At 32.5% G+C, this 16,370-nt stretch overlaps 1 protein-coding gene and 1 long non-coding RNA gene across 2 annotated transcripts; both read left to right on the top strand.

Moving 5' to 3' along the window:
* Positions 1 to 683: 683 nt before the first annotated feature.
* Positions 684 to 9,666, top strand: LOC111044103 (homeobox protein HB1-like). Its single transcript, XM_022329171.2, has 2 exons — positions 684 to 1,784; positions 9,281 to 9,666. The coding sequence occupies exons 1-2, from the start codon at positions 974 to 976 to the stop codon at positions 9,640 to 9,642; spliced, it is 1,173 nt and encodes a 390-aa protein (XP_022184863.2). The 5' UTR covers positions 684 to 973; the 3' UTR covers positions 9,643 to 9,666.
* A 3,305-nt stretch (positions 9,667 to 12,971) lies between these two features.
* Positions 12,972 to 15,714, top strand: LOC120352616. Its single transcript, XR_005571969.1, has 3 exons — positions 12,972 to 13,039; positions 14,359 to 14,477; positions 15,656 to 15,714. It is a non-coding gene; the product is annotated as an uncharacterized LOC120352616 (long non-coding RNA).
* The last annotated feature ends 656 nt before the right edge of the window (positions 15,715 to 16,370 follow it).

Raw genomic sequence — 16,370 nt, 5'->3', positions numbered from 1 at the left:
ACCTCAAAAGTGGGGGTTGACTATATCGTCGCACTATCGATGAACAGAACAACACGTTCTACTCACACACAGGACACAGTTAGACGCTTTAAACACACAACGGTTAACTAACAGTGGTGTTTCGCTTGTTGTTTTAGTGTTGGAAAAGTGTAATTATCGTTACAAGTGCGTGAAAATAGTGTCAAAGTGATTACCAGAGTACTAGAAGTATTTGTGATTGAGTGATCATCCTTGTATACAACTGACAGATGAGTTTCACCGATGTTGTTGCAGCTGTTTTGAAGGTGTCGCCCTAGTGACCAGTGTTTCAAGGCTTGATTCAAGATAATTATAAAACCTTTATCGTAATTGACAAGATGAGTGACATAGTGACGTGACGTAAAGCATCTTCGATTGACATATCAAACAATTGACAAAGGAGTCGTTTTGCTCATATTCGATTAGTTCTAGCTATATTTTTATTGTAAGTTTGATAATGTTATTTAACCTACAATATTAACACTTTTTGCTGATACTATAGTTTTAAACTTAGCAAGCTACCATTCCATTCAGGCTCTTCTAAAGACTCTAGGGTTAAGAGGGTACGATAACTAAATAGATTTATTGATATATCATCAATCTTGAGAGATGTCTATTGACATTGTGCATGAGTGAGGTTGAATCACTTTTTCAAGAGACTGCAATTTGAGTCAATAATATCAGCAAAAGCCACGTGCAATCTTACTTCCAATTGTCTTATCACGTGTTGTAATGTAGCTCTGTTATCGATCTAATTTGAATCCGTATAAAAAAATGAATTTATAGCTCATTTTTAGCTCAATTTTTATAGCTTATGAACATTATGAGGTGTTTTGTCAGGAAAATTCTTCGAGGAAAGTGAAAGTGAATGATAAGAGTCTGATCTCACTATTACCATTGTTCACATCTTTGAGTGATATAATATATTCAAGTTTTCTCAAATTAACAATCAACAATGACAAGCTCAGCAGGATATTACAACACAGCTGTAAATAATCAAATGACACCTGACTTCTCCTATCAATCCATGGATTCATACTGGAACAATCATCCTTACAATCAGCTGTTCAATCAATATTACTCATCTTTCAATCAAGGTCAAAGTCAATCAGCACCTAACAAGTACAATCAAGAAAGTTACCAACAACCAACATATCCCATGAAACCAAACCATCAGATTGAAAATTTTCCTATTGATTTAGAGGTGAAAAGAAAGTACAGTATGCAAAATTCTGGAGACTCTATGGTGGGGGATGTAATAGGCCCAAACAAAAAAGAGTTTGGAAATCAGTTTGTACAGAGGCATCAGGGAGATTACTTCAGTGCGGGGAAATCTATGAGTAATCAGCATAAAGTTTATGATGATCCAAACACGGACAATCTGTTTATGAATCATGAACCATCCCATCCCTTGGACTACAAAAAACAATATGTTGACAACTCACAGACACCTACGAACTTTGCATATCACCACCAACCTCAAACCAACAACATCTACCGCAACCAATCTAGTCAAGATTCCGGAGATAATGTCCTCGCAGCCTCAGACAACTCTTCACTGACCTGCTACCCCATCCAACGAGGGCAATCAAGTCCATGTCACTATCAGGCCGCCTTCACTGCTGAAACTAACAACAACGGGTTGCCGGATCTGGTGGAAAACCTCACAAGTCCAACTGTGAATCAGCCGCTGTGCGAATCACCGCCGGACCAGAACGAGAGTGATCAGATCCAAATCTATCCGTGGATGACTTCTATTTTCAAAGGTTAGTTATTCATCCCATCCAAACATATAAAATAGTTTTATTATTTGTTCTTGATGAAGTACTCATACAAATAGGAGTTGCTATCCTAATAAGATGCATAATACATTCTTGATTAGTAATTTATTAGGTAATTTATTATTTACTCTTCAATGTTTGATTCCATTACGAACTGCTTGTTAAATAATCACTTTTGAACAACTAATTACGACACGGCCGTTCGGTATTTTATACACTAGTCCCTTCAAAATCAGTGATGATGAAGGGCCTAGTGATCTAAAGCGCTCCACTAATGTGAGTAGAAGCTAATAGCTTTTATTTAGAAAATACCTGACTGCTATTTCGTAATTAGTTGTTCAAAAGTGATTTATTATTTAATTTAATCCTCATCATTCCTTATTAATCCTATGAAGAAGCGATGTTATCAATCCTAACAACCATTTCTCAATAAGCTCAATAGAGTTTAAAAACTGGATATTTCATTGATATACTCCAAAACTCAATAATTGTTTACATATAACTAGAGTCAGGAAAAAGTAAATCCATATCAACATTTGAATGAACATTATTTTTGTGAACGTGAAAGTTTGTAGACATATCGATTACTTTGAACGCCTCTTGAAGTCAATGGAATCCACTACTTGATAATAATTTATTTTAAAATATGAACAGGCATGTCCTCAAATCTCTAGTCTGGATATTGAAAGGGTGGCTCGTTTGTGTATGTGATAACGCACCGGCCTAATAATCAAGAGTACCCGAGTTCAATTCTCGACCGGGACAAACGTTTTTGACCACAGCACAATCACATAGATACGGCTACCCCGTTTTTCGGAGGAGACGATAACCTGTCGGTCCCGACTACCAAGAAAGTAGTCGTCATCTCTCATCATCATCCCTCTCACTCATTACCCACGCACATGCCTATGAGCTTATGGCTGTTCAGTACACTTTTTTATTATTTAAATTGGATAATCTTTTTCAATATAATTGTTAAGATCATTATAAGAGTGAGAAAAAGTGGCAACTGAAATTTTTAAGAGAGTTATGGGTTATTGAAGTGCTAACTTTTCAGATTTCGTTTTATTTCCAGATCATAAACGGTTTCCACTATATTATTAGAACTTCTCTTGAAAATTCAAAAATGTATCTTTCCAAACTAAAACATTAATTTTATTCCCCATATCGTCCATAGATAAAAAAGGCACATTTTTTGTAAATTCGATAACTTGTTTATTTTGGCATAAATCGCGAAATATTAGAGCAAAGCCAATGATATACTGAATGTATTTTAAAAAAAAACTCCAATGGAAAATTCGAAACCGATTATGATCTTGAAAGAAAACGGAGTTAGCATTTTCAACAATCCATAACTCGCTTATTAGACCACTTAAAAATTTTAGTTGCCACTCACTCTTTTAATGATCTTAACAATTAATTATATTTAAAATGATTATCCAATTTAAATAAAAATAAAAAGGTGTACCAAACAGCCTTAAAAGTGGGCATCACCCCCAGTATTATTATTATATATTATTACATTAAGTCACAGTCTCAAATTAATTATATGAATAGAAAATTCTATATTGACTCCAAATTTCAAATGATACGCCATCTAGAATCACATATAGCTGTTATTTATCATAGTAGCATCACTCTCATATGGGAAAAAGCATGCTGAAATTGATTCCTCGAAGAAATCAATCCTGCAAGGTGTGAAAACCTTCCAAGAAATGCACACATGTTCTATTGAATGGAGATGATCAAACGCCTTGGCTACATCACCGCATAATTGAGGAACGGCATGCAACAGGGATCTATTCTCGATCCCCTCGTCTTTCTCCTAGACACGTAGCATAGCTTTCTCACAACGTGAAAGACCCAAGACATGACAAAGAGAGTGAAGTTTTTTCTGTGGACGCCAGTTCACTTGTGCATTGGCACTTCTTTCTCTCCAACACTGACTGGCTTTCTTCGTCCAAGGGTCAAGGATTCTATTCAGAATAGACCCTTCGTTCAAGGTCATTTGTGAATGTATTGAAGAAGTCGTATTGTCACGGTTAGTTGAAGTTCTCACTTTGCTTACAAAGCGGGACTCGTCTTGTTCCAGTGCAAACTATACGGTTTCATTTTCCAAGAAAGAAATTTTGTTTGAAAGAAATGCTTCGCTGTCTCAATCATGTTTTCATGAATCTATTCATTTCCACTAAAATACTTCAGATTTTTGATAACCTATCCTGATTTATTCAGATGCATGATTTTCACATAATATTGAATGAAAAAGACTAAGAAATTGTCAAAAAACCACTGATTTATTGATAATATTAGAAAGACCGTTTTCGGTTATTACACCATTGTCAATCTCTGATAAACATTTTTCATTCAATATGAATAATTACCACAATATCAACTTCTCAACTACACAGAAAGTTTCACATAATAGTTTCTCTTTGGATTCAAATTTTTCAAAGTTAATTTCAGGGTTATTCGAGATGATTTGTTGTTTATTCTCATCCCAATAAACTAGTAGTTCTGTGAACAGTAGACCTCGCGCTCAGTAAGTTACATTGACCTGTTGTTATGTTTTCTCAAAAATTAATAAATAATTTATCAATTTAAAATGTCTAGAAAAAATCCTAAATAAATATAGAGCTTTCTGTTTTATCGTACCGTGACGTGTCGTCCCGGAATGTGAGTGTAAGCGCTGTTATCAGGTCTGGCTGCAATACTGTCTACAACGTTGATGGGAAGATACAATTTTCAAGATGTTCGATGTTTTTGAACAGGTAGTATTATAGTCAACTGTCTACTAACGTTGATGGAAAGATAAATGTTCAAGATGTTCCATGTTTTTGAACGGGTAGTATCATAGTCCACTAGACAGCTGATTTATGATGAATAATTATATACTCTGATTTTTACGGTAATATTGGCGAATAAAGGAGGCTCCTTTTTCCTTTTATATTATCCTTGAAATGAAAAATTTCCAAAAACCTTGTATTTAAGTCGACGCGCAATTTAAAAAGGAACATACCTGTCAAATTTCATGAAAATCTATTACCGCGTTTCACCGTGAATGCGCAACATAAAAATATATGAACATATAAACATTTAAACATTCAAACTTTAAGAAAAATGCCAAACCGTCGACTTGAATCTTAGACCTCACTTCGCTCGGCCAATTAATTGATAACGAGATGGTGTTCAAAACCTATAAATTCATTTCCTTCCCAAGAAATTTAAAACAGTTCAGCGACGAAAACGTTGTTCCATCAATAGAATAATGTGTTTATAATATTTCATCATATTCATAGTTTTCTATCATAATAAATAATGAGGGATACACTTTCTCATTTCGGTTGTTGGATATGAACTATCCTGATCCTGATAAATAATAATAATAATTTCTCTGATTGGAAATGAATTGCAACCAGAGGAGTTTATTGACAAAACATATACATAATTGTTATATTATACATACAAAATTGCTAATACTAAACTTAGCTCCAATTATGATACCCCACTATAATAATATGTGTCGGGGTGATCATAATATTCTTTTCTAAAACAGGTTAAAAAAATGAAAGGAAATCTTCCATAACTTTTTGAGAATTCTCCTATTCTACTTGGTTGAATTACTATGAGCCCTTTTGTTGATGAATATAGCTGACAATTAATAGAGCATCTGATCTGGCAACTCACGTAAATGAGAGAAGAATACAAGTGATTCACATTGTCAGCCTTGCTATGTAGCCAATTTGTGTGAGAATAAGGAAATTTTTCTGTCATTGAAAGGAGATCATCCATAATTATTATTTTTACTTTGGTCAAATATCTTACTTTATTATTGGATATTTACAAACATCTGTCTCACTCACACTCTCTCTCTTTCGCCCACATCATTTGTAATGATAAAAGTGTAAAATAACAGCATTATGTATCCATCTTTCTTTCTCCCTCCGCCCTTCCACAATCACTCTCTCACACTCTCTCTCTCAAATCAATCAATCAATCAATCAATCTCTCTCACACTCTCTCTCTCTCCCGGTCGTGGGAAGGATATAGAGAATCGACAATTATTTGTTGAAACACCACCAATTTATGAAGTTACATCACATTATTATATTATCGTTATTCTAATTGCATTCAATCTTTATTCTCATTGATTAATTATTTATACTTTGTAAAATTCGTTGAATAACTAGCATTATCGTCATCTAATGTAAATTAGTGTATAAGTCAGTAAATATTGTACCATACATAAATAAAGAAACCTAATGTAATCTAATCTAATCTCTCTCCATAGGCGACAAGCCTAGTTACAATTTAATAATAAAGTTAATCTATGTGTCTCTTATATCCTATAATCTACCTGCTTATTTTGGTTTAAACAATATTTTTTAACATACATGAACAAATTACTCTAATCTAATCTAATCGATTACAAAAGGTAAAAGAGGCAATTATTCAATTCAATTCTCTCTCACTTTCTCTCTCTTTTCGAGGATTAAGTGTGAGAGAGCCTTAACTTCACCCTCCGAGGTTTTAAATAGAGGCAGCAAATCAATCAATCTCTCAGACTCTCTCACTCTCTCTCTCTACTTTGGTAGAGAGTTAGTGGGGAGGATATTTTTAATATTCTTTCCGAAGAATGGACATTGATATGTCCAAAGCTCCGCCAATTTATGTAGATGCATAACAATATAATATCTATAGTTATTATATTACAAATTACTTTTTCATATCATATACAGCTCAATAATTATTTTCTTAGTCTATATTATTTAAATTCATCTATAATTTTGCTGTATTGTAAGCTATTGTATATAAGTGTATAAACCAGTATATATTGTAATCTACATAAATAAAGTACTCAATCAATCTTCAAGGGTTGTGTGGCAGAGAGGACCAGAAGTCTCAACTCCGCCCTAATAAAGGCGAATAATCAATCAATCTCTCTCTCTCCCTTCTTAAAGAATCGACAATTATTTGTTGAAACACCGCCAATTTATGAAGTTACATTACAATTTTATATTTTCGTTATTCTAATTGCATTCAAATCTTTATTATCTTTGATTAATTATAATTATCTATAGTTTGTATAATTTGTTGAATAATTAGTATCACCGTCATTTAATGTAAATTAGTGTATAAGCCAGTAAATATTGTAACACTAGCCGTCAGGCTCGCTTCGCTCGCCTTATCCGTCTAGCCAGGGGGCTCCGCCCCCTGGACCCCCGACTGGGATCGTCCAAGAATGAGATCAGCAGGCTCACTTCGCACGCCTGCATTTTCCATTTGAGCATTTTTATCATATGTTAGGACGATACAGTCGGGGGTCCAGGCTAAACGGATATGGCGAGCGAAGCAAGCCTGACGGCGAGTAATATAATATTCCCAGGAATAGCTCTGATTGAAGTAGCAGTGCCCAATCAATTTTCCGCGATAAATGCATTTTAATCTTCAACTTGGTGCCACTCTAACAAAGTCAACTCAACTTAATGCCAACCTGGCAAAATTATTAATTTAGTTACCAGTTAACAACTGTTTCGAAGAGGTACTCTCTAGATTATAGTTCTATATTAACATATGGTATGGACATTTTTCAATTATAATTAAGAGAATAAGAAGAATATACATGCTAAAACACGAACTTTAAACCCTTAAAAACCACCCCTAGAGTTAAAATATTGCCAAAAGATTTCCTAGTGCGCCTCTAAAGGGCCAACTGAACATACCTACCAAATTTGAACGTTTTTGGTCCGGTAGATTTTTAGTTCTGCGAGTGAGTGAGTGAGTGAGTCAGTCAGTCAGTGAGTGAGTGCCATTTCGTTTTTATATATATAGATACATAAAGAAATCTTATCTAATCTCACTCTCTCTCACTCTCTCTCTGTCGCTCTCTCTCTCTCTCTCTCTCTCTCTCTCTCTCTCTCTCTCTCTCTCTCTCTCTCTCTCTCTCTCTCTCTCTCTCTCTCTCTCTCTCTGTAGTCAGTGCCTGTCGTGCATGGAATGCACTTCCTGTTTCTATCAGGTCCATCGAGAGCCGAGCGAGCTTCATCCTGACTTTAAAAAAACATCTTTTGGAACAAATGACTGAAACTGTCCGGCCCTAGAACGATCACATGACAACCATCCCCCACCCATCCAACAAATACAAACCTTTAAACCTGTTATAGAATGAATTGTGTGTATATATATATAATATAAACTCATGTTTTTTAATCATCCACTGCATACTGCTGTATATTACTGAAGGCTGATTACCCTTACTACTTTCAGCCTACTTCATTTTATTAATCAATAATTTGATCTTATCTACCTATATAATTATTTTACTCTATCAATTTTCTGTTTTTTTTTTCTCTTAAATATTTATATTAATTAAAACTTTTACAAAATTTCCATTAATAAATAAATCCTTAGCTTAATTAATTAAATTAACGTTTTGGTAGAGAGTTAGTGGGGAGGATATTTTTAATATTCTTTCCGAAGAATGGACATTGATATGTCCAAAGCTCCGCCAATTTATGTAGATGCATAACAATTTAATTATTATCTATAGTTATTATATTACAAATTGCTTTTTCATATCATATACAGTTCAATAATTATTTCCTTAGTCTATATTATGTAAATTCATCTATAATTTTGCTGTATTGTAAGCTATTGTATATAAATGTATAAGCCAGTATATATTGTAATCTACATAAATAAAGTATTCAATCAATCTCTCTCATAGGCGACAAGCCTAGTTACAATTTAATAATAGAGTCTATCTGTCTCTTTTTTTTATATCCTATAATCTACCTGCTTATTTTGGTTTAAACAACATTTTTTAAATTAACATACTTGAATAAATAACTCTAATCTAATCTATTATAAAAGGTAAAAGAGACAATTATTCAATTCAAGTCTCTCATTCTCTCTCTCTCTCTCTCTCTCTCTCTTTGTTTTTTTCTTTTCTTAGTTATCAAATGAACAGTTTAATTTTCTTACTCCTCAAAATTATTTTTACAAACGAAGTGAAGACAATATGAATTCTTTCTTACTTTCATGAAATTATGAACTTTCGCTTAGAACACTTGAAAAAAAATATTTTGAATAATTGCTTTTGTTATGATAATTTTCCTTTTTATTTTAATGTTGTTGTTTTAGAAGTAGACTACTTATATTGATGCTTTGTAATTGTGTTAGCCTGGTTGGATGGTAGAGGGAACCAAATGGTTTCAACCCTGCCAGGAGAAAAATAATACAATCAATCAATCTCTCTCTCTCTCTCACCCTCTCTCTCTCTCTTCGAGGATTAAGTGTAAGAGAGGACCGGCTGCGCCCTAACTTCACCCTCCTAGGTTTTAAATAAAGGCAGCAAATCAATTGATCTCTCAGACACACTCTCTCTCTCTCTCTCTCTCTCTCTCTCTCTCTCTCTCTCTCTTTCGCAAATGATTTAATCTAGTTGCTTATTTTGGTTTGAACACTTTCGCATTCTGTTCCAGAACCGCCAAGTGGATTAGGCAAGAGAATGCGGCAAACCTACTCGCGGTCGCAGACTCTGGAGCTCGAGAAAGAGTTTCATTTCAACAAGTACCTGTCAATCAAGCGACGCCGCGAGATTTCGAGCGCTCTCGGCCTCACCGAAAAGCAGATCAAAATCTGGTTTCAAAACCGACGCATGAAACTAAAGAAAGAGATCGCCCATCACCAAATCCCACTCAAACTGATTGACAAAGAAATGGCAGTCAGGCGATTGGTGGACAATGATGAGCATGTTATCACAAATGATTCTGTATCGCCCTTAAAAATGTCTGATCCTTGGGCGGAAGCTGTCCCAAACCACATGTTATCGACTTCTAATTAATTTTCGGAAAACACTAAATTCTACGACTTTTGTGCAACCGGGCTTTGAAATGATAAACATCAGTATATCTAAAATCATAATTATCATGATTAAGATAATTGAATAAAGTCGTAGCTAAGATGATGAACATCAGTATATCTAAAATCATAATTATCATGATTAAGATAATTGAATAAAGTCGTAGCTAAGATGATGAACATCAGTATATCTAAAATCATAATTATCATAATTAAGATAATTGAATAAAGTCGTAGCGTTAATCATGATAATTAGATATACTGATGTTTATCATTTCAAAGCCCGGTTGCACAAAAGCCGGTTAAATTTTAACCGAAATTAATTTCACGACAACCAACAAGAGAGAGCTTTTCTGGAAAGGGGCTTCTTTGATGGGTTGTCTTGGAAGTTTAAACACGATTAAAACTTAACCGGCTTTTGTCCAACCGGCACTTTGACTTTTAAATTAGTGTGTAATTCACAATAATTTCGGAAATCAAAAGATATTTGATCCATCTTCCATATGTATAGCAAATTAATATATTTATCTCTTTTCTGTATAGGGCTACTTGTAATATAAATATAAAGAAAATAAAAATCTCAGTACCCTTTTTTTGAAAATGGCATAAATGTCCGAAACATGTTGTGATAAAATATTTCAAAAAAAGGGTACTGAGATTTTTATTTTCTTTATATTCAAATTAATATATGTATGAACAGAGAAAATAGCATTGATTCTCATTAAGATGAATTGAATGAGTTAATACAGGTGGAAAACAAAGAAGTGGAAATTTTAACATTTTAGCAAATTGACTTTCAAATTTTTCCAAATTAATTAAAACTCTAGTATGATTCTCAAATGATCTGTAATATTGTTCGAACTATAGATTGATTGTAAAGATTGTTATCAGTTTAACAGAGAGTGAAGGTTAGGATTAGATATTTGATATTTTGATATTTATTCATGATAATAACTTTTAGATATACTGATGTTTATCATTTCAAAGATCTATTCGTTTTCTGAAAAATCAACATTCATCATTATTACTGAGATTTTGATCTGATTTTATTCGAGAGAGAAGTGAAACAAAACGACTGATAAGAAAGAAACAAATAAAAAATTTTACAATATTATTTCTCATGCTTCTTTCATCAAGGATTTCTGATTAGCATAGTTGTAAATAGGGTATGATATTATTATATAAGGAACAAGTAGTATTTATTTCCTTGGTTGTAATAAATTCAAGTTCCTATTAATCTAAACTATTTTGTAGATAAGTCCAGATAAGTTAATTAAATGTACGTAGATATGCTACATAAAGTTATAGTTCTTTATTTTTGAATGAATTTTTTGTAGATTATGTCTATTCCACCAAAAATATTTATCAACTACATTCAATTAAATTTGAAGAGTATATTTTTGTATCAATTTTAATTACATTAAGTACGATAATAAGGAAATTACTTATAGAACAAAATATCAAAAGTAGGCTAGTTGTGTTAATATAGATGCTAATAACTGATTATTTATTCGAATTTGAAAATTAAGAATTATATATTTTGTGATATATACTATCTATATGACTATTTCATTTAGTTCCTTTCAATATGTACTCTTCTACTCTTTGCTAATTCTTCTCCCTAAATTCTCAATAGAACTCCGAACCATGAGAAGTTAAAATGAAGTGTGAAAAATGTTTTGTCACCAAAAGTTAACAGTTACAGAACATGTGAAAAGGGTTAACAGGTTTTTCATAGAACTAGTCAACACTAAGTTAAGGTGTATTCATCCACAACCCTTTCTTTCGCCAACTATTGTTGCTTTGAACTGTATTCGGAACTGTCATTTTTGTAAGTTGGGCTCAGTTTCATAGTTCAGCTCTCAGAATCGCACAAAAACCGTTGAAAATCTTGAAAGAACAGTCAAAATGTTTTGAAGCCTTTGTCTATTTATCTTTCACCATTCTGTCTCCTACATTCTCTTGATATAGAGAAAGAGGTACAGTTAGATGGCTGATGTCCTTTGGATAAACAATGGCTACGTGTTAAGCGTGGGCCACACTTATCATGCAGTTTTCCGATCCCACTCCAATCCGATCATATATGATCGGTGATGACAGATAATAATAATAATATCGACTGATGGCTGGCTCAGGACTGGTGTCAGAGTTTTCAGATCGCAACTGATCAATTTCAGGGCCTCTGACATGACCTAACGACTGCTTTTTAGGCAGCCGGGACCGACGTCTCAGTGATGACAACGGACTGGAATGGCGAATGCCACACATGTACGTCAAGTAGTGATCTGTCCCTTCACCACCCATAGAAATATCGGACATGCATGATAAGTGCGGCCCGGGCTTAGTCGTATTCAATTACTATAGAATTGCCTGTGAGAAAACAATCTAATTATGTTAAAATGTCAAGTAACTTAAATGTGACTGAGTCCAAGTAATTGAAAGTGTCGAATAGTTTCATTAAATTTTATTATAGGTTGATGATGAGATGATCAAACAACCATTATCTTGGCATGACTCAAACCCACGTCCAGGCGCAGTTTGAAGTTATGACGCTCCAGACCACTAATATAGTCAGATGGCCAAATAAACTTATACATTGACAAATTTGAAAGGTACCGTATATGAAACGTCTATGTTGAATGTAGTGATGATCATTCAGAAAATAGAAATAAACTTATTTTTGAACATCAATGCACACCAATGGGGAATGCGGAAAGAAAGTTGAAAAGTTAATTAGAGAAAGATAATTAAATTGTCTAAAGGTGTGTTTTCGTAACGGGCAGACGACAGAATTCACTTTAAATTAACATTGGTTCTTATGGGAGTATTCACCCATCGGCAGAAAGTTGAGCAGAAAAAAAGAACTGTTCAAATCAGAGACGAACTGTCGTTCATCTTGCCGTTCTTTATAAGGCCTATCACACAATGCTATTTTGCTTCGACCGATCACTGCTCGTGAACCGTTTTGTCGAAAAAGAACTAATTTCGGGATTCTGTCGACGAGAACAGACAGCTTCAAATCACTTTTCTGCTCTGATCACGTGACACCGGCAGAATAATCTTTTTGTGGATCAGACGCCATGTTCTTTTTAACCTCAATCTTTAATTGTTGGATGGTTTGTTTTGATATTGGTTGTCAGATTTCGGATTGCTACTATTATACTGTGAAATTAATTGCAGTGGAAAATTGAGGTATAAAATATTTCTATTGGTTTCTTTATTCTTATAATTTTTACAAGAGAAATTAAAAAATGGATTTACAACAGAAAGGCGTGAAATTTTCGAAGTTCAAAGTTTTGTACTTTCCAGACATGCACAACGAATTACCTATTTGAAAAATAGAATATGGTTAGAAATTGCTGATGTAATAGAGGATTCAAGTAAGTACACTTAAATTTCTCATAATAAAGTAGGCTAGATCTACCGTACAGAATTATTTGATATGAATTTTATGAGTAGCCTACTAGCATGTTTATTCATAATACTAGTAATTTTTATTCAGGTAGCCCACTGTAGTAGGCCTTTAATAACCTAGTCTCTAGGTCTAAATTGCTATCTTTTTCATTTTTCAAGAGGTTAGAAGTTGACAAAAGTTTATTTATTTCTTTTTTCAATGTTTAATTTGTAGTATTTAATAATAATATAAAGCCTAGACTAGCTAGTTTGTGTATGGTAGAGAATTATCACAAGAAAGAGAGAAATCTAATCAACTGATTAGATTTAAACTCATTCAAGATTGATTGATTAGATTAACATTAAATAATCAGATTCAAAACATTATTCACCAAGATAACATTTAGCATTTCATGCTAACAATCTTTTACACTTTCAGTAAGTTGGCCTAATCACAAATACATTTTTTTATAATGCAGCTAGTAGTTTTCACAAACAGATTTATTAAAAATAACATCATAATTTGACTTAGAAGTATTTCATTACATTCTAACTCCTAAACTTCCATTATCCTTGTTGTACCTCAAAATATTGTAAACCCATAGTTTATCAATATAATAACAAAACTAACCTGACTATTAGAACATTTACTTTGTCTTTGGTACCTATCTATGAATTAATCTTCTCTTAATTTATAATTTAAAATCACTTGGAACAATATTAAATAGATTGTTTTAGTAATAACTTGATCAGAGTCAGTGTAATTGAATATTGAAAGACTGCCATTGGAAAATAATATAAATAGGTACTATTTTTCTGGTTGACCATTGCTACCAAACTCATTTAAAACTACAATAGTGATGTATTTGAAAAACTTATTCATGCTCTATTGATCGATATATTGCGTGATGCCAGTATATCAATGTGAATAGTATAAATTAAAACAGGAGACACACAACATAGATAGATTAAAAACACTGAAAAACTTACATTATAATCGGAAATTTTTAAGGAACTGTGTCCCCTTTCTCAACCGAGCAGAGAGTGTAATGTAAGTTTTTCAGTGTTTTTAATCTATCTATGTCGTGTGTCACCTGTTTTAATTTATTATAAAACTTTAAAGTGTTTTCTGTTATGTGCTATGAATGTAAGTATATACTTATAGTATTTATATCTAATGTAAATAGTTTATTGAGGCCCAGTTCACTTCTATTTATTCAAAGTCCAAACTATGTCTTATCATTGATGATTAACTTCACATTATCTCCAAAATGAATATGCTGAAAGATTATGTTTCTTTTTTCAGGTACCATTTACAAACAAAATATTGAAGAGAATGTGCTCAAAGGAAATGCATATGAATTCTTTTTTGTTGACCAGGATGGAACAATTCTTTGGAACCTATAGTTAGAATAAGTTAGTTAGGTAAGATAAAATTCCACTCATTTTTTAAACTTTATATAGGCGATGTCATTTTATACAGTTTCCCATTTTTTAAAAAGGTTTATCCACTTCAATGTTTTATTATCGATTTGATGGTAGATATTCAAATAGTAAGATTCAACTATGGTACGTGACTAAAATAATAGAAAAACTGACTAAATTTTGAAATCATTAATAGCTTACAGGAAATCTTAATATTTTGAAACTATGTGAAACCACATGAGATCAAGATGGACAGTTGAGAAGAGTGCTTAAAAAACAATGTATTCACTTATCATTTTACAGGGAATAGAGTTATTCATAATATTTGGGATTCCTTCCATAAAGAAATAATTTATGTAACATTATCTAATAATGTGATAACATCACATCAATAATTTGATGTTAAAATTGTTTTTAAAACACTCTTCTCAACTGTCCATCTTGATCTTGAGTGGATGATGACTTTATAAATGACCATACATTAGAACTATTAATAGATGACTTCAAAAATTCACCCAGCAAGTGCTGGTAGAAAACACTGAATAATAGCTTTTAATGACAGTCATTCCACCTTTTAAAATTTATGATTAAATTCATGGATGAAATACCCACATTGTTCTGAGAGAGATTTATGTATTTGCAGTTTGGTATTCATTTTCAAATCACTTAGTTCTACTTATAATTTTGTAGATAATCATCATTTCAGATTAAGCAATTAATTTATTGGTTATTTCCATTTGTTTCATTAAACTTGTTTCTCTAAATGTAGAACTAAAAATTACTTTATGCAGTACATTTTGGAAGAGTTAAGTAAACCAAACGGTCGAGAAGTAGGCCTACTGACCACAGAATAATAAATATTGTTCATGGTATCCAAAAATATATTGTTCACCAACAAGTTCTTTTGACCTAGGAGCACACTGATTAATCCCAATTCCTGCATGGAGATTTATTTATTCAATCATTCAGAATTACACAACTAACAGATTGATGCTAATAATAATTCAACTGAATGTTGGTTTATTGGAATTTCTCATATAATATTACTTTGTCATTATTGGGGGTTCCTTCCAAGAAATATAATAAAAACTTATACAGATTACAATCAATTTCAGAATTCACTTTGCAAAGTTTTTTTTATAATGAATAATAAATTATCTATAACTTTTTGATTTCAGGCCTAGTGATGTACCAGCCAGAAGTAGAGGATGACAAAGAAAATCAACTATGAATAATATTCCATGGATATAATTCATGTATGATGTAGTAGCCTACAGAAGAAAGAGATGGACTAATCTAAGAAATATATTCATTTTTTCAGTACATCTTGATGTGTTTATTTCATGTTATTCATAATAATATCTTTTTTTCTGATCGCTCCTGCTAACTGTTTCAATTCAGGTAGTTTTGAAGAAAACAGCAAGTGACATGAAATTATAAAATATGTTTTAATTGTTTATACTTGAGGGATTTTTAAAACTATATTTAACCCCAAGCATCGAACTCTTATTAACAACTTTATTGGTTCTGTATGTCTTCTGCTTTTTTGGAACTAATAAAATTATTTAACATTGCTGACTGGCAAATGCTATAGGTAACACGTAGTTAATAATAGACTTGAATTGGATATAAAATAGGGTATCACAATTATTATGTATTGTATTAAGAATTAAGTAATAGTACTTATTTACTGCATTGAAGGGGTAATAATTCTTTGAATATGAAAAATAACTTAAGCAAAAGTTGAAAATATGATGTTCCAAGCCACATCAAATATAATCACTTTCAATTCTACCTTCTAGGCTATATTTCCAAGGTTTTGATTGAATTGATAAGCTTTTAGAACATATAGTGAATAAGGAGTTTGAAAGGCTACTCTAATTCTATTAATAC

This window comes from Nilaparvata lugens, chromosome 8 (genome assembly GCF_014356525.2).
Source record: "Nilaparvata lugens isolate BPH chromosome 8, ASM1435652v1, whole genome shotgun sequence".
Lineage (NCBI taxonomy): Eukaryota > Metazoa > Arthropoda > Insecta > Hemiptera > Delphacidae > Nilaparvata > Nilaparvata lugens.
This window is presented reverse-complemented; position numbering and strand designations above follow the sequence as displayed.